Source organism: Hyaena hyaena, unplaced genomic scaffold, assembly GCF_003009895.1.
Source record: "Hyaena hyaena isolate Hyena2069 unplaced genomic scaffold, ASM300989v1 scaffold_645, whole genome shotgun sequence".
NCBI classification, from domain to species: domain Eukaryota; kingdom Metazoa; phylum Chordata; class Mammalia; order Carnivora; family Hyaenidae; genus Hyaena; species Hyaena hyaena.
In genome coordinates this window covers 793031-819612 of record NW_024081272.1, presented here as the reverse complement: position 1 = coordinate 819612, position 26582 = coordinate 793031, and the positions used below count along the sequence as shown (strand labels likewise).

Here is a 26582-nt window from a genome sequence, read left to right as displayed (position 1 = left end):
CATTTAACAGGTTTGTTTAAAACATTTTTTAGTTTATTTATTTATTTTAAAAGAGAGAGAGAGAGAGCCAGAGCCAGTGGGGAACGGGCAAAGAGAGAATCCCAAGCAGGCTCCACGCTGCCAGCACAGAGCCTGATGTGGGCTCAAACCCACAAACCTTGAGATCATGACCTGAGCTGAAATCAAGAGTTGGGTGCTTGACCGACCCATGGAACCACCCAGGGACCCCTACATAGTTTTATTTTAAAATGTACTAATATCATATGTCCACACAAAAATTTTCACATGAATGTTCATAACATCATTAATCATTATAGTCAAAAAGTGGAAACAGCCCAAATGTCCATTGACAGATGAATGGATACACAAAATGGGGTATATGCAGGCAATGGGATATTTTTCAGCTGTAAAAAGAAGTAAAGTACTGACAACATGCTGCAAAATAGGTAAACCTCGAAAAAGCAGCAAGAAACCAATTACAAAAGATCACATGTTATATCATTCTATTCATGTGAACGGTCTAGAATAGGTGAATTTAGAGAGACAGAAAGTAGATTGGAGGCTGCCTGAGATTGAGGCTGTGGAGGAGAAATTAGGGGTGACTGCTAAAGGGCATGAGGTTTTCCTAAGGTAATGAAAATGTTCTAAAATTGTGACAGTAGTTGCACACTATGAAAATACTAAAAACCATTAAATTGTACATTTTCAATGGGTCAATTGTGTGGTATGTGAAATATATCTTAATAAAGCTGCTTTTTAAAAATGTATGTGCATTGCCTTTTCATGCATCTACTTGTAGAATTTCCAGGAACATTACTTCAGATTCTTTATGAACCCTGTAGAGTAAATTGACACTTATCAGTACCTTTGTTGTTCTTTGAAAAAATTTGGTTACTTTTCTGGCAAACTTTTTTCTCTACTGTTTTATGTATTTATAGACCTACATGCTTACTTTGTTTTTCAAAAAAACCTATCACCAGCACTTTAATTTTTGTTTCTCCTGCTTTTACCTTTCCTTAAATATGACCCTATAAACTATTTTTTGTGACCACAGCTTTACTCCTATTTTAATAAATTAAAGAGATGATTTCATCAAAGAATTCAAACATAGCTTTAAAATGAGATACTATGGGGGTGCCTGGATGGCTCAGTCGGGTGAGCGACTGACTTCGGCTCAGGTCATGATCTCAAAGTTCATGAGTTCAAGCGCTGCTTTGGGCTGTATGTTGACAGTATGCTTAGAACCTGGAGCTTACCTCAGATTCTCTGTCTCCCTTTCTCTCTGCCCCTCCCCTACTCGTTCTCTGTCTCTGCCTCTCAAAAATAAATAAATGTAAAAAAAAATATTTAAAAAAATGAGGTAGTGTAAAGGGGCTTATGATGGAAAGTGATAGACTTGAGAGCCCCAACGTCTCTCCCCCTATCCCTGCTTCCCAGGAGAAACCACTTTTTAACTGTTGTTTATTATTCTGGCCTTTTTTCCCATATTGTTGAATAGCCTGCACATCCATGTCCCAAACTGACTTCAAGCTATGACAGATGAGTAAATAGCCAGCTTATGTTTAGCCGATAGTTTGGCCCCTCATGGGATGCTAGGTTGAAAATAATTTTTCCTCAGAAACTTGAAGGCGTGGCCTCATGATGACACTGTTGAGCAGCGTGTTGCTGTTGAAAAGTCTGATTCTAGTTCCTTTGGGGGTGGTTCTTTTTCTCTGAAACATTTGACAGTTATCTTTATCCTAATGTTTTAAAATTTCACAGTGATATGCCTTCTGCATACAGTTTTAAAAATCCGTTATTGGGGGCACCTGGGTGGCTCAGTCAGTTAAGCTCAGGTCATGATCTCACGGTTCGTGGGTTCAAGCCCCGCATTGGACTCTGGGCTGCTAGCTCAGAGCCTGGGGCCTACTTCAGACTCTGTCTCCCTCTCTCTCTGCCCCTGCTGCCGCTGCTTTCACTCCGTCAATCTGTCTCTCTGAAAAATAAATATAAATATTAAAAAAAATCCATTATTGGGCTGGGCCTTTGGAAAGCATTTCAATTTAAACACTACTGTTCCCCTTCAGCTCTGAAAAATTTTGTGTAAATAATTTCTTTAAAGATTTTCTTCTCTCTGTATTATTATTTTGTGGATTCCAACTGGTTGGATGTAGAGTCACCTAGATTGATACTTTCTCAACCATAATTCCTCATGTGAACCACAGAACACAGAAAATGGTGTGTGTTTTCTTATACCTTTCAAGGAGGGTCTTATCCACTTCTGTGCTAGTTATATAGGATAGAAATTAATAGATAACATACAGTGAATGTCTTAGGAAAGGGGTCAGCAAACTTTTTTAAAATGAGAGACAGATAGTAAATATTTTAGGTTTATGGGTCTAGAGGCAAAAATTGAGTATTTTCAAGCTACCTACATATCCATTTAAGAGGCAACCATTTTAAATATTTTAAAAATTCTTATCTCCTGGGCTGTTTAAGAAAACAAAAAGAAGCAGGTGGCTGGCTGGACTTGGCTCACATAGTTTTCTCAATTTCCACTTGTTAGAATTTAATTCTTTCTCTGAATTCTTTCATTGAAAGAGGATTCAAATAATCCTGTTTTTTATTTTCTCTCTTACTTAGCTTTTTGTTCTACATTTTGAGAGACCTTTGCAAATGTACGTTAGGTTGCTTATATTTGAATTCAACGGTCATTTTTAAAGCATATTTAGTTATTTATTTGGGGGGGGGCAGAGGAGGGGTGCAGAGAGAGAAAGGAGAGAGAGAATCCCAGGCAGGCTCTGCACTGTCAGCATGGCTGGATCCCACAACTTGTGAGATCATGACCTGAGCCAAAATCAAGAATTGAACACCCAACCGACTGAGCCACCCAGGCGCCCCTCAACAGTGGTTTTTAATTTCAACGCCTCTTGTTCTCCAGTTGTTCCCTTTTTCTAGTATCCTAATTTTGCTTGATGGATTCAAAACTTTCCCAGATAGTTCTCCTTACATTTTTTGAGTGTTTTCTTTTGTTTCCCAAATCATTTCTTTTTCCTTCAGCGACAGCTTTTCTGTGTATTTATCTGTGATCTCTGATAATCTAATCATAGTTAACAGTGATACAATAGAAAAATAACCTATTGCTTCCATACATAAAAGGCATAAACAGGGTGCCTGAGTGGCTCAGTCACCTGAGCATCCAACTTGGCTCAGGTCATGATCTCATGGTTCGTGGGTTCGAGCCCCACGTCAGGCTCTGAATGCTTGCTCAGAGCCTGGAGCCTGTTTCGGATTCTGTGTCTCCTTCTCTCTTTGCCCCTCCTCCACTCATGCTCTATCTTACTCTGTCTCTCAAAAATAAACAAATATAAAAAAATTTTTTTAAGGGCATAAACATTAAACAATTACATGTTACATTTTTAGTTACCATTTAAGTTTTGTATATTAAAACTGGTGGTTGCATTTTTGCGAAACCCGTGAAATCAGGCACAAAGAGAAACTCTGTGATAAGTGTGTGTATCTGTGTGTATACCATTTGGAGAGTAAAGTGCTATTCGAACGTGGTCTCATTGGGGCAATTGCCCTCTTGCTTCAACAATCTGCATTGTTTTGAATTTTCAACTTCTTCTGCTCTGTTTACTGGTATATGTATATCTTTCAGCAAGGGGATGGTTGTAGGAGAAATGGCTTGAAAGGCAAATTGGACTCAGAACATAAGGGATCATTCCATGCTCAGTCATTTGGATTTCATTCTTTGGGCCACTGGGAACACCTTTTGAGTAGGGCAGTAAAGATAGCCTAAACAGTCATTTAGGTAAGTCATTCCAGTTATATAGGAAAGAGAGATTAAAAAGATAAGATACTTGAGATAGAGAATCGTGTTAGGTAGCTATTAGTTAAATGCTAAACCAGGACAGCAGAGACCTGATTAGATCAGACCTGATACCTATTTTCTTAGCAATATTCCACAAACATCTGCATTATCCACCAGGTACTTTGATAGACACAGACTTTTTATTTTTTTCCCTCAAAATGTTTTTCCTGGCCTTTCTCCCTTCCTACTCTCACTGGGATTGCCTCAGGCAAAGTGCTCATATACACTTCATGCTTGAATCACTGGAGCAACAATTCCCCACAGGGTTTCTCTTCAGCCCAATTTATTTTGTGTATCACTGACAAAATAATATTTTTGTATGACCTACGTCATGTCATTTTTCCTTTGAATGTTTCATTTTCTTTCCCACCAATCAAGTCCTGACTCCCTTTTTGTATTTTAGTGCCCTCAGCCTGGCTCTAGCCTAACTAATCAAAAATTTTTTGCCACTTTCTTTCTTTTTAAAATTTATGTATTTATTTTGAGAGAGAGAGAAAGACAACATGAACAGAGGAGGGGCAGAAAGAGAGGGGGAGAGAGAGAGAGAGAGAGAGAGAGAAAGAGAATCTCAAGCAGGCTCTGCACTGCCAGGACAGAGCCCAACACAGGGCTCAACCTCATGAACCGTGAGATAATAATCTGAGCTGAAACCAAGAGTTGTATGCTTAACCAACTGAGCCATCCAGGCACCCCTGCCATTTTCTAATACAAAAATGTTGTTATCAGTTTGATTTCCTTAGAGCATGCTCATTCTGCCCCATGTCTTTCTCAATGTGATCTCCTTGCTGTGAATGTTCTCTATATTTTCTTATTCAAATTCTTCCCAACATTGAAATTTCAGCTCAAGTTTCATCTTCTCCCCAAATTCCCCTACATCTTCTTAAAAAAGATTATTGTCTTATACTACTTTTCTAATCCCATAGTATCTCACTCTTGATTGGAGCTCCCATTCCCATAGTTGCTCCATGGTCACAGTGTGACTATAAGATAGCCAGCTGTCCTAACCAAGACAGGAAGAGACATGCAAGGGGCAAAAGGGACATCTCTCCCAGCTGAGTCAGCCCTATTTAAAGAGCTCTCCCAGAAGCCCCATCAAATGACTGTCAGTAGATCAGCCTCTTCGTCCCTGGGTGTTTTTAGAGAAAACAATATATAAAGTACGCTGGAGCATTCAGTGTTTTGATCTAGGTGATGATGACACAGTATCTGTAAATCAAAAAGTCATCAGGCTGTGGCCTACAGACACACGTTAAGATGCTCAACATCACTAATCATCAGGAAAATGCAAATCAAAACCACAATGAGATGTCATCTCACACTTATCAGAATGACTAAAGTCAACAACACAAGAAACAACAAGTGTTGATGAGGATGTGGAGAAAGAGGAACCCTTATGCACTGTTGGTGGGAATGCAAACTGGTGCAGCCTCTGTGGAAAACAGTATGGAATTTCCTCAAAGTAGAAATAGAATTACCATATGACCCATTCATTTCACTACTGGGAATTTACGCAAAGAATATGAAAACATTAGTTCTAAAAGATATATATACCCGTGTGATTACTGCGGCATATTTACAGTAGCCAAAATATGGAAGCAACCCAAGTGTCTACCAATAGAGGAGTAGATAAAGAAGATGTGGTGTGTGTGTGTATATATTATATAATGGAATATTTTCAGCCATAAAAAAGAATGAAACCTTGCCATTTGCAACATGGATGGATCTAGACAGTATAATGCAAAGTGAAGTAAATGAGTCAGAGAAAGACAAATACCATATGATTTCACTCAGAGATGGAATTTAAGAAACAAAACAAATTAACCAAAAAATAAAACAGAAAAACAGACTCTTAAGACTCTTAAAGATAGAGAACAAATTATAGGTTGAAGGAGAGAGGTGGGTGGGAGATAGGCTAGATGGATGATGGGTCCTAAGGAGGGCACTTGTGATGAGCACTGGGTGTGATATGTAAGTGAAGAATCACTGAATTCTACTCCTGAAACCAATATTGCAGTGTATGTTAACTAAAATTTAAATAAAAATTTTAGAAAAATTAAAAAATAAAGAAGATGTTAGCTGAAATAAGAAAAACAGACTCAGGGCGCCTGAGTGGCTTAGTCCGTTAAGCGTCTGACTTTCCCTTAGGTCATGATCTTGCGGTTCGTGGGTTCGAGCCGCGCATCGGGCTCTGTGTTGACTGCCAGCTCAGAGCCTGGAGCCTGTTTCAGAGTCTGTGACTCCCTCTCTCTCTGACCCTCCCCTGCTCACACTGTCTCTCTCTCTCTCTCTCCTAGAAAAAAAAAACATTAAAAAAAAAAAGAAAAACAGACTCTTAAATATAGAGAACAAACTTATGATTACCAGAGGGAAGGTAAGTGAGAGGATGGTTGAAATAGGTGAAAGGGATTTAAATTACCCTTATTGTGATGAGCAGTGAGTAATGTATAGAATTGTTAAATCACTGTATTTTACACCTGAAACTAATATAACACTGTATGTTAACTATACTGGAATTAAAATTTTTTAAAAATTTCAGTGGGCCAAATTGAATACTTAATGGACCAAATAGTACTTCATGAAAAGTACTAAGAAAAATAGAAACATAACTGAAAAAAAATTGGTAAGAATGAAGAGAATCCAAGTAAATGAACTAATAAAGTTGATCTAATAAATGCGTATCAAACTTTGCTGCCTAACATCAATAAATGCAACCTTTGTTAACTTGCCATTGGAGTACTTAATATATCTGGCTCTAAACAGACTTCGATGAGAATTTCAAAAATAAAGACCGCATTTACTTTTAATAATTCATTCTTTTTACTAGTATGTATTTTGTATATTTTAATGGTATTTAAATTTTATTTATTTATTTATTTTGAGAGAGAGAGAGAGAGAGAGAGAGAGAGACGGACAGAGACAGAGAATCCTAAGCAGTCTCCATGCTTAGCTTGGAGCCCTACTCAGGTCTTGACCTCATGACCCTGGGATCATGACCTGAGCCAAAATCAAGAGTTGGACTCTAATCAACTGACTCAGCTACCCAGGTGCCCTTTAATGGCATTTTTGTATGTTTATTGCAGTTGCATCTTCATTGTAAAGACTAAATGATATGGATTAAACCTGTAGTCCTACCTAATGCTTTCTCCTTTGAAATGCTTTTTTTTAATATTAATACAATTACTTGTTTTCTTTTTGTATCATTTACCTCAGATGGTTTTTTTTTTGGTTTTTTTTTTGGTTTTTACTTTGAGAGTCTGTATAACTTAGTGATTAAGAGCATTTAATTTGAAATTAGTCTGCTAGATTAAAATAAAAATTCTACCTCTTGATAATTCTTAGAAAAAAGGTCATCAGGCTGTGTATTTAAGGTTAGTAAATTTTATACTTAACTGAATGTATCCTATACTTCAGTTTTAAAAAAGTAATGCCTCTCTCCTTGAAGAGTTGCACAGTGTGGTGTCCCTGGGCACATTGCTGCAGATAAAATTAAGATTATGTTCTCAGTGTTTAAATCACAGTGTTTAATGTAATATGTTTATCATACGGAAAAAATCAATTTAAATTTGAGAAATTTTTGTATGTTATCTTAACCTTTGGTATAAAAAACATTAAAGATTTTCTTTGTATTTGATATTTAGTAGATACTAACTTGATGTCGAAATATTTCAACAAACACGAAAGCATCAGCTTTGAACAATAAAATACTGCACATTTTTGCTTATACTGTGAGTGAAAACTCAGTGTATACTTTTTGACTGCTTGTGTCTTTGTAGTAGAAGCAACAAATGGTTCTATAAAGGTAGTACTAAAAAGGATTCAGAAAACTGGCTTCCATAAAATCAGTAGCCACTTTGGGTAGTTTTACCTTGACAAATGAGAAGTCAGTAAATAAAATTGATAACAAGTTAAAACAGAACTCATATATTTTTTAAGTTTATTTATTCATTTTGAGAGAGAGAAAGAGAGCGAGTGAGCGTACACAGGGGAGGGGCAGAGATAGAGGGAGAGAGAGAATCCCAAAGAGGATCTGCACTGTCAGTGTAGAGCCTGATGTGGGGCTCTAATTCAAGAAAAATGAGATCATGACCTGAGCCTCACTCAACTGACTGAGCCCCCTAAGCACTCCTATAATGTATATTTTTAAGTACTTGCAAACATTTAAATTTTTTGACATTTTATTTTTTTTGTTTTATTCTATTTTAGAAAAAATGTAAAAATAAGCCCCAAATCCGCTTGCTTCATTGTTACAGTAAAGCTATTAGAAAATGGGTGACATAGAATTGGTCTGCTTTTGTAGTAAGTGTCTCCTATAATTGAAAATACACCTAAATGGCAACATTTTCAAGCTTTATGTCTCAGAGTCTGTGTGTGGATTAATGTTCACTTGTTTTTAAAGAAAGGTTGTGTTTTTCTTACTTAGGTCCATCCTCAGCAGCACCGGCTCCTCTTTGAAGTATTTGATGAAAATCGATTGGTAAGTTATGTTGTACTAGTTTGAAATGTGAAGCCAGGGTATATATGTCAGTAGAGCAGAGGACGTGCACTGGGAATCTGTGATGTGAGAGATGACTGGGGGTCATTATGGAAGCTCTGGGCAAAATGGAGAGGTGGATACATTCCCCCCCCCCCACCCCCTTCCTGGTGCCACTTTCTACCCTTCCATTCTCCTCCCAGGCACCTCTGTTGATTGACAATTCTTAACAGATTGTGGTCTTACTCAAGATCTGTTGTGCCAAGTGATGGGATGGCAGGAAAGCTGGCCACTTGGTCTTGCCTTCCCTCATGCTCCTCCTGCATGGCCTGATGGGTATGCACAGACTCCGGGAAACTTCTCCCCGAGCGGCTGCACCTGTACCTCCAGCTTGCAGTGGATTTCTTCCGTTACTTGTATCTATTTACACGCCCCATCCACTTTCTTCTCCCCATCTTCTGCAGAGGAGATTGTCCTCCTTACACTGATAAAGCCCCTGAAGGACTGCAAGCTCTTAGAGAGGCAAAGGAAAAAAAAGGCAAAGTTAAACCTGATTTTCTGTTTATGAAATGATAGTTCTGATTCCTCATTTGCTAAAGACTATCTTGAAGTCCTATCCTTTTCCTATTTTTGTCTCTTAGGAGTACTATTTTACATCTTCTTCTTAGCATCCTTTTAAAAAATTTTTAGGGGAGCCTGGGTGGTTCATTCAGTTAAGCGTCGACTTCGGCTCAGGTCATGACCTCCCCGTTAGTGGGTTGGAACCCCACATCAGGTTCTGTGCTGACAGCTCAGAACCTGGAGTCTGTTTCAGATTCTGTGTCTCCCTGTCTCTCTGTCCCTCCCCCACTCATGCTCTGTCTCTCTGACTCACAAATAAATAAACTGTATAATTAAATTTTTTTAATTAAGAAAAATGTTTAATGTACAGTTATTTTTAAGAGAGAGAGAACACGCAGGGGAGGGGCAGAGAGACAGAGAGAGACAGCATCTGAAGCAGGCTCCATGCTAGCAGCAGAGAGCCTGATATGGGGCTCCAACTTAGAAACTGTGAGATCCTGTCCTGAGCCAAAGTCGGATGCTGAACTGACTGAGCCACCCAGGCACCCCTAAATCTTCTTTTAAGCATCCTACATGTATATTTTAAATCTGTAAAATTTGAACATAAAAATATAAGAACAGTGTTTTGTATTCAAGGCATATGAGTTGTTAAACAGAAGCGCCAAGGGGCGCCTGGGTGGCTTAGTCGGTTAAGCGTCCGACTTTCGCTTAGGTCATGATCTCGCGGTTCGTGGGTTCGAGCCCCGCGTCGGGCTCTGTGCTGACTGCCAGCTCAGAGCCTGGAGCCTGTTTCAGTCTGTGACTCCCTCTCTCTCTGACCCTCCCCTGCTCGCGCTGTCTCTCTCTCTCCTACAAATAAATAAAAAAAACATTAAAAAAAAAAAAACAGAAGTGCCAAAAAAGAAATGTTCACTTCTTAGCTAACCAAAAAACTGGGTTTTTAAAATTTGTTTTTAGTGTTGGACTACATAACATGTTTTTTTCCCCTCAAAGAATAACTGTGCTACTAATGGAAGATGCTGAAAATAAAATATATTAATTAGCATTATAATAAGCAAAAGGGTGTCCAAAGGAAGGAGACTTACCACTAACTGTAATCTGACTCCTTAAGGCTGAGTGACATGACAGATGTTGAAGGCTTATCAGATATGGTCATATGCAGAACTTTTTGTTTTCTGTTTTTGTTTTTCTATAGAATAGAAATTTTTTCCCCTCTGTCTCTACAGATTTGTTTTCCTTCTAGATGGGATCAGATGGAATTTAGTATTTGTATTTTATAAATCATAAAATAAACATATAGAAAAGTGTTATAATGTAATTCTTTTTAAAAATAATTAGACAAATATCTGTGCACTTATGACTAGAACATTACCAAACTCTACAACCCCCACTTCCTATCCCCAATCACATCTCCTTTACTTTCCCCACACTTAGTAGACACTGTCCTGAATATTGTGCTTGTCATTTCTTCACCTTAAAAATTATTTATCATATATATGTATCCAAGAGTGTAATTTCCTTTTGCATATTTTTCAATTTATTAAAGTAGCATCACTGAACACATTCCTCTGTGATATGTTAACTAAGATATGCCATTTAGTATATCAACTGTGTTGGATACTCTGCTCTGCATTAGAAATAGAACTTTTCTAAGAAGCTGACTTTACTAGGAAAAGGGAGAGGGAAATAATTAGAACAGGGTGGTGTGTGTCATTCTAATCCTCTGATTTGTTTTTTTCTTTTTTTTAAATTTATTTATTTATTTATTTATTTTTTTAAATATTTTTATTTATTTCTAGGAGAGAGAGACAGACAGCGTGAGCAGGGGAGGGTCAGAGAGAGGGAGACACAGACTCCGAAACAGGCTCCAGGCTCCGGGCTGGCAGTCAGCACAGAGCCGGACGCGGGGCTCGAACCCACGAACCGCGAGATCATGACCTAAGCGAAAGCCGGACGCTTAACCGACTAAGCCACCCAGGCGCCCCTTAAATTTATTTCTGAGAGAGAGAGAAGTGTGAGCAGGGGAGGGTCAGAGAGAGCGGGAGATACAGAATCCGAAGCAGGCTCCAGCTCTGATCTAGCTTTCAGCACAGAGCCTGCTGTGGGGCTCGAACCCACAAACCATGATATCATGACCTGAGCCGAAGTCAGACGCTTAACTGATGGAGCCACCCAGGTGCCCCAATTTTTTGTTAGTCCTAGCAGATAATTGAAGCATACCTATCACCTGAGATGTCATAGAAACTATAACCACTGGTAGAGTAACAGGCTTGATTGCATAGCAGTAAATGTCCTGTGCTACTGTAAATGTCATTTATGTTTGTTCTCCTGTAGCATTCACAATGAAATTAAGAACATATCCTTTTCCTAGCATATACTCTTTGGAAATGTGCAGCAAAGAGCACAGATAAAATCTTAAGCAGAAATAATTTCTAGTCCTGTGGAAAATGTTTGTCATATAAATGATACTTGTTTTGAAAAAGAGTAGGCTTGGGCGCCTGAGTGGCTCAGTCAGTTGAGCGTCTGACTCCAGCTCAAGTTATCATCTCACCATTTGTGAGTTCTATCGAGCCTTGCATCAGGCTCTGTGCTGACAGCTCAGAGCCTGGAGCCTGCTTCAAATTTATTTTAAGGAACTGGATCATGTGATTGTAATTGGGTCATGTGGTTTCTGGCAAGTTTGGAATCTGTAGTTGGCTTCAGATTTATTTTAAGGAACTGGATCATGTAATTGTGATCAGGTCATGTGGTTTCTGGCAAGTCTGAAATCTGTAGCAGGGCTAACAGGTTGAATATTCTGGTAAGAGTTGATGTCACAGTCTTGAATCTGAAGCCCATAGGGCAGGAGAGCAAGCTGGAAACTTGGGCAGGGTTTCTATGTTGTAATCTTGAAGTCCGGTTGCTTCTTCTTCAGGAAACCTGTCTTTGCTCTTTAAGGCCTTTAGCTCTAGCATGAGGCCCACCACATTATGGAAGAGATCTGCTTTAGTCAAAATTTACTGAATTAAATTTTTTTTTAAATTTTTTAATGTTTATTTATTTTTGAGAGAGAGAGACTGAGTGCAAGAGAGGGAGGGGCAGAGAGAGAGGGAGACACAAAATCTGAAGCAGGCTTCAGGCTCTGAGCTCTGTGCTGACACCTCAGGCCTTGGCTCGGGCCTCGAACTTGTGAACTATGAGATCATGACCTGAGCCAAAGCCAGACACTTAACCCACTGAGCCACCCAGGCACCCAATGAATTAAATGTTAATCACATCTGAAACATACCTTCATAGCAACATCTAGCCTGCTGTTTGACCAAATAATTGGGCAAAGGAGCCCAGCCAAGTTGACACATATAATTAATTATCACAGTGGACTTCGGCCTTCAAAGTTCTTTTTTTTTTTTTTAATTTTTCTTAACATTTATTTTTGAGAGCCAAAGAGCAAGTGGGGGAGGGGCAGAGAGAGAAGGAGACATAGATTCCAAAGTGGCCTTCAAAGTTCTAAACAATGATTAGTGTTATCCAAAGTCTATCCCTGACATTTAATCACATTATTTTCTGTGTAGACAATCAATAACCAAACATTTCAGAATGTTGGGTCCTGAGTTTCAGTCTAATCCTAAGACATTATCCATTTCATTCCAGAGTATGAAATTCTCCAGGACTTGCACAAATTCACACTGATGAGTGTGTGAGCACTCCCTACCTCCTCTTTTGGAATTGATGCTCCTCTTTTGGAATCTGTTTGGCCAAGGGGCTACACTTTACCCCGGGCTCTCCAATGAACTGCTATAATGGTGGTACAGATCCTGTACAATCCCAGCCCAGAGCCAGCAATGCAAACTCTTCAGCCCCTCTACAGTTTAAACTCAGACTGGCAGGCTGGAGAGTGCATATCACTCTCACCTAACTTTCCCTTATCTGAAGCCCCCTCTTTGAAAAATTTCAATCATCATTCTTTCTTGTCCAGCTGTGGTGCTTTTCAGTATTTCTTTAGAACTAATAGCTGGATCAAGGTTTGTTTTTGGTTTTTGTTTTTAACACTTATTTATTTTTAAGGGGAGGAGGGTGAGGGAGAGGCGGAGAACAGGAGACAGAGGATCCAAAGCAGGCTCTGCACTATGAGCCCAGAGCCTGATACAGGGCTCAAACTCACGATGGTGAGATCATGACTTGAGCTGAAATCAAGAATCAGATACTTAACCGACTGAGCCATCCAGGAGCCCCTGGATCAACTTTTTAAAAAGTTCCCAAAGGAAGCATTAGGCACTCAGAGTAAGTGTGGTGACCATCCACCTGTCCATTTAATCTCCTCTCTGGTGTTACTTAGTGCTTTCTTGGTGCCCAGCATGAGCCCAGAAAAGTCAGAAGAAACGTGTGGTGACAGTCTGGAAGCTTGATACCTAGTTTGGGGACACGAAACTGATGCTTCTAGTGAAGCTTACCAAAGAGAAAACATTTATCTAGCCAAATACGTGAAGTTCATTATTTTATATCAACAACCAGAGTTTTGCCTATTAACTAGAAGTTTTAGGCCACAGGCACAAGCAGTTAGATCCTATTAATTAGCCTATTAGAATTTCTTCATTCTTTGAGCTATGAGACCCTTAGCTTAATTCAAGAAGAAAAGCTGAAGTCATTTGAAGGCAAAGTGAAAAGATTAGGACTCTTCCTACTATAAAGAGAGAGGATTATAAGGGAATATTTACTGTAGTCCGTAAAATCGTAAAGGAGATAGATTATATAAAAGTAACCTAATACTTTTATTGCTAAGTTTGCAATTATTGTACACACTCTAAAACATAGTGCTGTATCATTTTAGTCAGAAATATAATTTCATAAATTCCATATTTCTATTTTATCATATCTCAATTGATTAAAAATACTGTTTAGAAGACTGTGATTGAGAACAGATCTATCTTAAAGCGTTTTCTTTTTTAAACAAAGTGCAAGCATATGTTTTACATATTTGTTTTTACTTAGGAAAAAATCTTACTTAGAAAAATACAACTTGGGTGTAGTACCATGTGGTGTAAACAACTGAACTCTTTTACTTTTTACTTTCCTATGAATGAGCCAGTATATATTTATTACTGGAGTTCCAGCTATAAAATTCAGGTAAGGGGTTTAAATATACCCTAGAGTATTATTTAAAAATAACTTTGTTTCTTTCAAGTAGAATGCCATACTTGGTCTACGGCATTTGGGGGAGAAATTAAAATATTAAACTTTTATTACCCAGTAAACTGAAAATAAAGTAAAGGTTAAATAAATACAAAGCAGAAAAAAATATATATACAAAATCACAAGCTCTTGGAGGACAAACAGTCTACTGTTCTGTACTGTGGGAGCTTTATCAGCAGTAGTAAGTAATTCCACCTCAAGGGCAACACTAGTACTCAAAAATGTAAACAAGTATGGACTTTGTTTATACAAAGAAATATGCAGCATGGTTTGTATTTCTCTCTAGATATCAAACAGCTACATGGATTGTTTCAATACACCAGTAGAGGCCAGCAAAGAGCTCTTAGAGTTTTCAGAACAGAATTGGCATTGAGATATGTTTATTTGATGTGTTAAATCCTTTTTAGACTTCTTTACTTACCACAACACTCTCTTAAGTGAATGAATTGCAGAGACAGTGGAATAAAATATCTTGTGTGCTCAAACTATATTGGGGTATAGTTTTTCTGTCTAATCTGCATATATTTTTAATGGAATGTTTGCTTAGGCTATTTCTTGGCAGAGTTTTAATAGTCAAAATATAAATGGCATCATTTAAAGACTGTACTACTTGGCTGGAAAAAGCCTTAAAATTACAGGAGAAAATGCTTGGTGACAGCTTCTCTTAAACCTTTCTTTCTCAGACCTATGCTCAATTTTTCAATAGTATTACTAGGCTAATTTTGTATTGCTATCCTTAAGCTTTCACTTTTTATAAGTAGGGTTTTGTAGGCTAAAATATTTATCTGTTTGATTTAATGCTAGAGTTTTAATTCACCTCCCAAATTTTGGTATTTCCAAATTTATACAACTGTTTGAATTTACTGATTAAAAAACTTAATGGAATATATGCCTTTCTACATCAACTGACACAACGAGATTCCCTACTCTGGCTACTATTTGGAAATTCAGTCCTTGATTTGATACTCAATTACATGGGGTTTCATTCCTACCAACTTCCTGTAATTCTATCCTTATGGGTAAAAATATTAGTGGTCAAACTGTGCTGGAGAAAGTATAGGCACCGTGATTCACATAGTTAAATGTTCATTTAGTAGAGCTGGAGTGAAAAAATACTGTTTCAACTTGAAATGCTAGAAGATTGTTGTTCTTGTGTTACTCATTCATGCAAATTGGAGAAGGTATAATTGAAACAAGGTTGGCAGTGTTTGAGGCAGTGTGCTGCAGCTGAGCTCAGCTTAAAGGTCGCTGGAAATCAAGTGCTTTGTAAGTGAAGGCATTTTGACTACACGCGATTCAAAATATTTGGAAACGTCAGTCTCAGGAATGGGTCGTCTTTTTCTTTCTATGATATCTGGTATCTAAGATTTTACTTAGGATAAAGACTACTGCTTAAGAGCTCTTTTAGGCACCACAAATGATTTTTTCCTTCGATGCAGTGCAGCTGCTTCTAGCCTGTCTCCCGACAGAGATCTTTGTTATGACTTTCAGTCCTTAACATGTTTGGAAATGAGAACAAATGGCACAAAGCTTACGATTGCACTTTGCAGCCAGAAGAAGCAATACTTATCCTTTGTCAGAGACCTCTGGAGATGATCTGGATAGCAATGTTCACATGTGCTTCAAAAGACCAACACGGATTTCAACATCTAACGTTGTTCAAATGAAGCTGACTTCTAGACAGACTGCACTAGCTCCGTTAATACAGGAAAACGTTAAGTCTCAGGAAAGACCATCTGCTCCTTCACCTGAAAACGGTAATAAAAAGAGCAGCTGTCTGCAGATTTCACTACAGCCAACAAGGTACAGTGGATGTCTTCAGTCTAGCAATGTCTTAGCTGATAGTGATGATGCTTCATTTATGTGTGTCTTGAAGGATGGCATTTACAACAGTGCTGTGGCTGATAATGAACTTAATGCTGTGAATGATGGTAACTTTGTGGGCAGTTCTGCCCTTCGCAGCAGTAGCCTTAGTAACTTTTCTACCAGTGAGAATGGGTCTTACAGCAGCAACGGTAGTGATTATGGATCATGCACAAGTATTACAAGTGGTGGTTCCTATGCAAACAGTATCATCAGTGATAGCAGTGGTTATACGTTTCCACCAACTGATGATACATTTCTTGGTGGAAATTTATCTTCCGACAACACCTTCAACAGAAGTGTGCCAAACAGGAATACTACTCCTTGTGAAATTTTTTCAAGAAGTCCAAGTACCGTTCCCTTTGTCCAGGATGACTTGGAGCACGGACTAGAAACTATGAAATTGCCAGTGAGCAGACACTCGAAAATTCCACTAAAACGCTGCTCATCCTTAGTCATTTTTCCAAGGAGTCCTTCAAATACCCCACCGACTTCTCCAACAAGTACAGATATTCTTCCGAGCAAAGGATCCTATCAGACTTCACACCAGTTTATAATTTCTCCTAGTGAAATTGCTCATAGTGAAGATGGTCCTAGTGCTAAGGGATTTCTTTCAACAGCTGTCAATGGACTTCGGTTATCAAAAACAATCTGTACTCCCGGAGAAGTAAGAGACATACGACCACTTCACAGGAAGGGCTCGTTACAAAAGAAAATTGTTATTGCAAATAACAGTCCAAATCAGACTATCTGTGAAAAGTCATCTGAAGGATATTCTTGCGTTTCAGTGCATTTCACCCAACAAAAAGCAACTACGTTAGATTGCGAGACAGCAAATGGTGATTGTAAACCAGAGATGTCAGAAATTAAGCTGAATTCTGATTCAGAGTGCAGTAAGCTTATGCATAGGACAGCTGCACGTTTACCATCCTCCCAAAATGCAGATTACCAAGCAAATATCAATGGACAGTTGGAAAGACCAAATTTACAGATCAACAAAAATCATGCTGTTTTACAAAGAAGTATTTCATTGGGAGGAACTTATCCAAATGTTTCCTGTTTATCCAGCCTTAAGCACAATTGTTCTAAGGGGGGACCATCACAATTACTCATAAAGTTTGCATCTGGAAATGAAGATAAAGTTGATAATTTATCAAGAAACAATAGCAGAGATTTCACAAATGAACTATCTAATTCTTTAAAGCATTCTTGTAAGGTAAGTTTCCTTTGGTCCTGGTAAATGTTAATTTATACTAGAAAAGCTTTATGGACTATTTGGTTAAAATTTATTTTAACTTAGCAGTTTTATGTACTTCCCTGGTCCTTAGCTAGCAAGTGTTTTATAGTCCTAATCTTTGTATTTGTAAATCTGAAAAAACTCCAATAGCTTATCACTCTATTTGTTATTTTACCAGTGTTGAAAATATGCATAAAAAAAAAAACTTTCCAAAGTGATTTAGGCCATGATACATTTCTGTTGCATAAAAACAAGCTTCAAATAATAATTTATTTCATAACATTTTTACCTTGGTATATTTTTTCCTCCAGTTACATGGCATTTTAATATCTAACTCCATAATTTTATGCCCACTTTCAAAAATGTTCATTTGGAAAAAAAAAAATGTTCATTTGGTATTCTCCCCTCCTTAATCATTGTGAAACTAAGTAAAATGTAGAATCCTTATTTAAAAGATTAAACAATAAAAAGCCTACATAAAAATGTGAAGATAGTGTTGCAAATAAACACAGAGAAAATGTTTCTCTAAAATATATATATTTATTAGAACATTGATAAAAACTATTATGCTGCATATTTAAAGCAGAGGAAAAATAAATGGCTTTTGCATTTGTATATAGCCTTAACCACAGGAATTTTGTTTCCACCCGATTTTCCTTTAGCTACCAGTTAAGACTGCCTTCTAAAATGTAACTCAGTCTTTCAACAATATTGAATTCCAAATTTTATATTTTTTGAATTTGGTTTCAACTGCCAGGCATTTCCCATACTTTTCTAGTTACTTTATTACTTTTTATTTTGATAATTTTGTTTATTATATTAGTAATTTAACTCTAATGAATCTTAACCAAAACATTTCTTTGTATAATCGAGTCTTTCCAAAGTATTTGAACTTAAATAGATTTTCCAAAGTATTTGAACTTAAGTAAGTAGATTTTTTAAATTTCTGTATTTGGAAAGTCTTGCCAGATTCCAGGAAATTAAAAAATTCTGGCTAAACCAATTCTAGATGACAGTATACATAATAGTTTAGGGGTGAGGAAATCCTTATCTGTTTATCTGTGTTTATATAACACTCAATATCTATATTAAAAATTTTTTTAAACTTCTGGTCAAACAGTCTTGGGTAAATAACATATCAAGTAGTTGATAGTTTTCTCTCTTTTGAAATCTCATAAATACAGTTATTGTTACCCAATGCCCAGATGTTAATAGAAGCAACTACTTTATTGAAGATGAATAAAGATCAGATTTCAAATTCTGACCTATGTTTTAGGATTATTTCATTTATAAAACTTAAAAACAACTTTTGGGAGATTATAATCCATGAAACTGTTTTGCCATCAAAAGAAAGCAGTGAAATGACACTATAAAGAAACATATGAAATAATTTGCTAATTGAAAATATACCTTATAAACTTATTTTACATTTAATGAAATAATCTGAGAGAAATAATTAACTTCAAAATATTTATGAATAAATATATTTATAGAAATAACCTTAAAATAGTTGATTTTTATGGTAATATAGTTTATTAATGATGCTTTTGAAAAAGGGTATTTTTAATGTTTTTTAATAAAGTGTGACTAAATGCCTTTTGCATAGCTAAAAATACACACTTTTATTGGTTTTATTTAATTTAGGTAAGCTAACTTAAATATTTTTTGTGACAGCCACGCTTTGTGCAGATTCTGTTTTTTTGTTGGATTATTGAATTATAAATAGTTCAGAGGTGTGCAGTTTCATGGAGAGCTTTAGAGTGTTCCTTCGTTTAATGTTTATGAAACAACTCTTTATAAAAGTATTGGGAAGGAATCTAGTGAACATTAAATTCAACGTATACTAGATCTAAATTGATCTAATTGATTGGTAAAGGCTTGTTTTAAGAGGAAAATGCTAGTGTTGGTTTTTCTAACCTTAGCAGTGGCAACAATAATGGGGTTTTAGAAATAATCCTGTGTTTATCAATAATTATATATTAATCTAATTATAGTGGTATATTGTAACTCATTTATAAATAAACAGCTCCCAAAATATTTCCCATGACTCCAGTTAGTCTGGGTTAGTATTCTGATATGCTGAGTCTGGATTCACATTTAACAAGTTGATATTAGAGTAGCATTTAGTAATGTCAGCTATCTGTACTGAGCAGCCGTGAAATTAAATCACTGCTTCGGTCAGGGACCCTGGTTTCTAAAGCACTGAGAGTCTACGAATTCTTTTCTTATGTGTTTAGCTACCAGTCTCTAGCAGCATAGTATCCAGTTTCTAGCTGTCTATAATAACAGCTCATTAATGGCTAATTTTTAAAATATAGTGAGAGCTTTTTCCTGTATCTGCAGCAGGACTCTGTTCTGTGTTTACAATAAAATGAAAATGGGGCTTTGTGGTCTTCATGATAATGTTTATTCATTTGCTATCAAAGAACATAACAATAACTGGCATATGTTTATTATATATACTTTCTGAAATAATAACTTTTGATCTGAAAGTAGATATTTGACATTTTAACATAGTGTGTAATATTTTGTCAGCTCGGTCAAGAAGCAGTTTCTATCTAGTTACAAAAATTACTCTTCATATTTCTAAACTCTATATAATGGTTTACTCAATTATTATTTTATTTTTTGCTATCTGTTGTTTTCTAAATCCCCCATGTTATGTTGTTAGGATGCTCAGAGATTTTGTTACCCTATTATTTAAATGCATTCGCACTTTGCTCTAGTTTGTACATGTCCTCCACTCTTCACATATTTGCGTGTTTTATCCAAAACTTTGGCTTTACATTTTATTCTCTTGTTATAAAAATTTTTCTTCATTTTGTTTTGATTCATCGTAGGGTGGTAAATTGTTCTAGCCTAGTGTAGTGGAACTTAAAAAAAAACACCATGTCTTAGTTGTTTCAAAAACCTTTAACACTAATCTTAAGATAAGACATTTCAACAATTTATTTAATTGTTCTTCCTAAAATAAGTGTTTTAAATATATATTTGTTTTAGAATTCCATTATTTTCTCGGCCCTTATTAACTCCAGAATATTTAGAAACATTTGGTTAAATTTATTTTGAACAACACTTAATCTTTCTTATAAAATCCAATATGGTTTATAAACATTGACTCTAAAACCATGATGCAACATTGTGAATGACCAGTTCTAGAAATTTGGTAAGAAATATATGCTTGTAAATGTATAGCTCTTAGAACTGAGAAACTGTAATATTAACTTCAGAGTTGTTCAGGGAGCTGAATTGTTTGCTACAGAAACACTTTGTACTTCTCCGTAGATGTGATTTCTTTAATCCATTCATCTAGCACACATCTGAGTGCCTCCTATTTGCCAGGCATTCACCCAAGCTCTGGGAATAAAAGATAATAAAATATAGTCTCTAGTTGAGGGAACTCCCATGCTAGTAATAGAGACACACTGGTAAACAAGCAGAAATTCAGTCTAATATGTGCTGTGCTAAAACAGAGGTGTGTATGAGAAAGTAAAAAAAGATGCAAGAATACTTGTCTGGAGATGTCCTGGTTGGTAGAGAAGGCTTCACAGAGGTAATGACGTTTGAGCTGAGTCTTGGCAGGTGAGTTGGAGTTCACCAGGCAGAGAAAACAAGGATATTCTAGAGCAAGGATTGTCAGTCTCAGCACTGTTGACATTTTGGGCTGGAAACTTTTTGTTGTGCAGGCGCTGCCTTGTGCCTTAGGGTGTTCAGGAGCGTCTCTGGCCTCTACCCACTAGATGCCAGTAGCACCCCTCTCCTCTAGTGGTAATAATCAAAATAAGTCTTCAGATATTGCCAAGTGTCCACTAGGGGCAAAACTGACCTCTGTTTAGAATCATTGCTCTAGGCAGAAGCAGCTGCACGTGCAAGACTAGAGGCACGAAAGGGTCACACCATAAATAGTTCAGTGTGAGTCAAGCACAGGGAGTACAGGGATGGAGGAGGAGATGATACACTAGAAGCAGGTTGGATTTTCATTGGGTGCAGTACTTCATGCTGAAGAGAAAACAGCATGTCTCTGGCTAACCGAGAACAGTTAGGCAATGGAAATCTTTATCTGAGAGCGCATAATGTGCTCATTTTTATGTTTTTAGGTGATAAATTCTTATGACACCATGGATTATAAATGAACCAAAGTTTCTTAATTTGGATGACTGGGTGAATGGTGATGTCATGAACTAAGACAAAGAATCCAGGAGAAGGGCAGGTTGGAAGGGCCAAGAAGAAATCATGCGTTATTAGGTTCACGTATTCAGAGGGTGGCCCAATAGTGCTGCTGTCAAGACAGCTATTTGAGATACAGGATCTGGGCTCAGGAGAGAAGAGAGAGTTGGAAATGTAGCTTGGGAGTTACAAGTATAGGTAAGGCCTTAGGTAAGGGTGAACTGAAAAGCATAAAAGTGACTTGAGAGGGAGTGGTAAATCAGAATTCTGGGGACCACCAACTTTGGGAAGACAGTGGAAGATGGAATAATCAGGAGACTAAGAAAAGAGCCACTGGAGGACAGAGAGGCCAGGAGAGCAGGGAAGCCCAGAAGTCAAGGGAAGGGAAAATTCAAGGAGGGCAGCATATGGTATGTACCACAGAGCCTCTGCATCCACTGAATGTGGTAGTTAGGAGGTCCTTCATGACTTTAGCAAGAGTGGGTTCAGAAGGATAATATGAAAGCCTGGCTGAAGAAAGAATAAAATAGGTAAGGAAGCAGAAAGCCTTGCTCGATGTCATAAATCAGGCATGAGTTAGTGTAGGCACAATATATATTTAATGGCTGGTATACAGAAGACATGGTATTGGGTGGATATAAATGCACAAGACAAATTCTCTGTCCATGATAATATTGTAGCCTGCTCTCTAGAAGAGGGAAGGGCTTATAGCTCTCTGTTCTTTTACCTTTGAACCACAGAATAAGTGAATATGAGCAGTGAAACCAGAAATGGAGATCCAGTAATCTGAGATGAACTCACACATTAGAAGAGAAAACTTGATGCTGCCTATGAATAGTCACAGCTCATTTTGAACAGCGTTATTCTTAACTTTCTTATCACTCTCTCTACCACCAAAAAGGAGACAAAACAAAAACAGAGATTCCACAGAGAAAGTAAGTCAGGGTTGAAGGCTTGTTGCTACAAACTATTGGAGAATAGGCATCTCTGTCTTTCTGTCACAGGCTTCTTCCAGGATATGGAGCCCACTATGTCCTAGGCATTGTGAGGACTCACTCTTCTAGACTCACTGTACCTTTACATTTGATCACAGTGAACTGGAGAGACGGGGAGAAACCAGGACCAGGATCAGGCAGAAGGGGCTGGGCAGAGTCCCTGCATGTGGCTAGCCTGTGTGTTGAGGTTAGCAGGGTGGTTAGCAGGAGTGAATGAGTGCTAAGAAAGGGAACCGATGATCTTGTCAGCATATCCAGGAAATACCTGAAGTATTGCTCAAGGGTGTGGTTCATTATTCTTTGTTTGGCATGTGTGAGACCAGAAGACTATAGTCAGATGAAGACAGACACTTACTAATATAAGAAAGCATTTCAAAACAAGAGGTGAGCAAATCTGTCCCAGTTCAGTGAGATATTTTAGGGAAGACTTTCAACATGGGAACAGTTGTAGGAAAGCAATTTCACCTACACTTAGATTTAACCAAACTTCTTTGCTATAACTAGAGTAGATCTGAGCGTGTGAAAGGGTAAGCAGGTAGCTGGCTTATGCAGCTTGTAGTTAAATTCATGGGCCAGTAACAACAAAGAACATCTTGACTAAGTAAATCCATGATGTTTCTATTTAGGCTCTAGGATATCTATGGGGGTGGCAGGTTGGGGGAACATCAGGCTTTCTCTTGATTCAGGTGTGTTACAAAACCATAACACTGTGAAACGTTTTGTGATTTGCCATAATAGAAAAACATTACTAAGTAAAAACCAACTTACATCAAGAATATTGGTGGTACCTTGGACAATGCCTTTAAATTCAGTTCTTTGTTAAGAAACGTTCTTAACAGATTTTTGTCAATCTTTTGTCCCCCTTTACAAAAGCTGAGTGTGTAACATTTTATGTTATAGCTAAAATAATACTATTCAAGACTACTTTCCTTTTTTCCCTTTCTCTCACACTTTTATTGGCACTCTGTCTTTTAATGCTTTGAAGATTGCAATTGGAAAATGCCTTAAGTTGTCAGTTGGACCAGTAATTCTCAAATTTTCACGTGCGTGTACATCTCCTGAAGATCTTCCTAAAATGCAGATTCTGGTTCTATAGGTCTGGGATGTCTGAGAGTACCATATTTCTAACAAGCTCCTAAGTTCTATCAACACTGCTAATTTCTCAAACATACTTTGAGAAGACCATTTTCTTATGTCAACAGTAATACAGTTTGTAGTTGAAGTATCCAATGAGTCCTTCTCCCAGTTTTACATAAAGCAGAGCTAGAAGTATACTGTGGCCAGGGCCAAAATAATTTGCAAAGAATTTAAAATCTACGTAGGCATTAGACTTATTATTGATTGAAACCATGTGATAAAGAAGAGATCATTTAGACCAAGAAATATTCAAGAGCAAGGTTGTCTACCTGTCTCATCAAAGACCTTTAATATGACCCTCACAGAATTCTAACTGTTAAATTTTCCAGGATTACATTTTAGTTTCATTTAAGAATTTTATTTTATTTATTTATTTATTTTTATTTCTAGGAGATAGAGAGAGAGACAGGATGAGCAGAGGAGGGTCAGAGAGAGAGGGAGTCACAGACTGAAAAAGGCTCCAGGCTCTGAGGCGGCAGTCAGCACAGAGCCCGACGCGGGGCTCGAACCCATGAACCACGAGATCATGACCTAAGCGAAAGTCGGGTCGGACGCTTAACTGACTAAGCCACCCAGGCGCCCCTCATTTAAGAATTTTAAAACTATTAGCCTATAATGTTTGCAGTTCTACTTAAGGAAGCCTCTTAAATTTATAATGGCTGTAATTCTGGTCTATGATGTTCTTAAAATTGTTGCGTACATTAATTTTTTTCCCTCTTGGCATGAGATTTGAAAAATACTCAAATGTTATATGTTTCAGAAATATTTTGGCTTTTTCAGGCAATATCTTCTTTCTCTTTGTAAACATTTTTAATCTTTTCAATATACTTTTCTGTACAATGTCAATTAGGGTACTACTAAGAATTACTTTAATGTTTATTTATTTATTTTGAGAGAGAGAAAGAGAGCAAGCACTTGCTAACAGGAAAGGGGCAGAGAGAGAGAGAGGGAGGGAGAGAGAGAGAGAGAGGGAGAGAGAGAGAGAGAGAGAGAGAGAGAGAATCCCAAGCAGGCATCGCACTGTCAGTGCAGAGCTGGATACTAGGCTTGATCTCACAACCTGTGAGATCCTCACCTGAGCTGAAAAAAAATTAAGTCACATGCTTAACTGACTGAGCCACCCAGGTGCCCCAGTAAGAATTTTTTAATCTTACACTGGCCTAATGTAATGAACTGAAACACTATATATAATCAGTGCTTACTTATGAACTGTTCTTTTGATAGCTTTATAAGGAGAAAATTTAGAAATCCTTTATATATAACTTAGTAATGCTTAAACTATATATTACTTCTTAAGTATAAATCAGTACATAAAAATCTTAGGAACTGTCCTTCCTTTGGAGCAGTTTAAGAAAACTTATCGGTAGCTGGGTTTTTGTAGACTTTGTAGCTGCTCATGGCTTAGCCTAATTTCAGGGAGCCCAATAAGATATTAAACATTTCAGGTAAGAAATGGGGAAAAGGAAGCATAGCAAGAAAATAGTTAAAGATAGGGAGATAGAGATAGATGGGTAAGAAAGCAGATGGACTAGTGTAAATTTTCTAGAATTGATCAGAGAAGAATTTTAGAGAAAGGATTAAGTAAATGGGTAATCTTTTCTGGGCACTACTTTACTAAATTGTAATTCCCTAAATCAGGGACTTTTTGGCTTATTAACTAATATATCCCCAGTACCTAGAACAATGCATTATTCAAAACAGATGCTCCAATAAATATTTATTAAATTAATGACCAAAACTGAGGGACCCTTTGGAAAGATAGAGATGACTGCAGAATCCAGATAGGTGAGGGTGACCAGACAGCCTTGTCCAAATAGATAACCAAACTAGGATATTTAAGGGATGACTATAATGATGAGTGGGAGCTACTTGATGCTTCATCCTTTGCATGAAAGAGTGGCACCCTTAAATGAATACTTTGTCCCTGGGGTGGATGCCAATGGAATATTATGATCGTGACTCAAGGATTAGTTTCCACAGTAGAGTCTGATTCATAGCCTACATATTCCATGAACTGGTACCGTAGAACTATGTGTCTGGATGGAGGCTTAGATCAAGTTGTCTGAAAAGAAGATTGAATGGGCCAAAACTTGTAAGGGTATTTAAACAAAGGCCGTTTGACCAACTTCAAATTTATCATTGTTTCATAAAATGATTTCATCCCAAACGATATAAGATCTAGATTCTCAGAGTGGTTCCTGGGGTTTCAAGTAACTGTTTTAGCTAAGAATGACCTTTACCTTTTGTACTAAGGCTGAAAGACTGAACCCTCTTAAATAGTCACAGAGCTTAACGGAAACTAAAGTCATCTTCAAAGCAAATGAGTTTAGCAAGTATTTATCGGAAATAGATTATCTGCCTGCCGTAAGTGGCAAATATTATTCCTGGCTTTGAAGAGTTTACAATTTAGATGAGAAGACAGCATAATCTATTTACAAAAAAAAACAACTAGATTGCAATACAGTATAATATATAATATTGTCCATAGACCTACGTTAGGCAAGTGAGCACCTAAATCCTGAGGTATTTGATTGCTTGTGTAATTTTTATCAGGATAACACATGCGTCTGTGTTAAAAATCAGGTAATTTCTTTGAAGATTTCCTTTCTGCCTTTTTCTCTGTATTTTCTTTTCCTAGAATTCCTATGAACCAAAGTTTGCATCTCTTGGATTGCTCTTATAATTTACCTTCTCTCATGTTTTCTGTTTCTTTGCCTCCTTCTTACTTTCTGGAAGATTTCCCGAAGTTTCCCTTCTTAATTTTAAAATTTTGCTTAGTTTAATTTCTAAAGTTCTGTCTTTGTTTCTGATGCTTCTCTTTTCTTATTCTTGTTTTATAAATACAAAACAATGTATTTTATTTCTTTGAGAATATTTTGCTTCAGATTCTTTTTTGTAAGTTTTGTTATGAGTGCTACAGTGTCTCTTACTCCTTTGGGTCACTTTGCTGTTATTGTTTTTCATTTCTCTGTGTTATTGAACATTTTCCTTCAGTGAAAGGTGAACCTTGGCTGTTCATATTTGAGAATGAGTCACGACCAAGTGATCAGGACACCCTGTAATTGTGTGGGGCTTTTAACCTGGTAGGCTTCATCATTGGGAGACTTCTGACTATCGGTATCTAGAGGT

The 26582-nt window shown here is 37.2% G+C and overlaps 1 protein-coding gene across 7 annotated transcripts in view; it reads left to right on the top strand.

Moving 5' to 3' along the window:
- The window catches only part of NEDD4 (NEDD4 E3 ubiquitin protein ligase), a 136840-nt gene that overhangs the window by 46465 nt on the left and 63793 nt on the right, over positions 1 to 26582 (top strand). For 4 of the 7 annotated variants that reach the window (XM_039216562.1, XM_039216560.1, XM_039216561.1 and 1 more), the window contains exon 1: positions 15574 to 17133. In XM_039216562.1, the coding sequence (XP_039072493.1) occupies positions 15574 to 17133 (1560 nt within the window). Of the gene's footprint in view, positions 1 to 8273; positions 8328 to 13916; positions 13989 to 15573; positions 17134 to 26582 lie in introns of those variants that run through there. The other 3 variants (XM_039216563.1, XM_039216566.1, XM_039216565.1) reach the window with 2 other exon arrangements.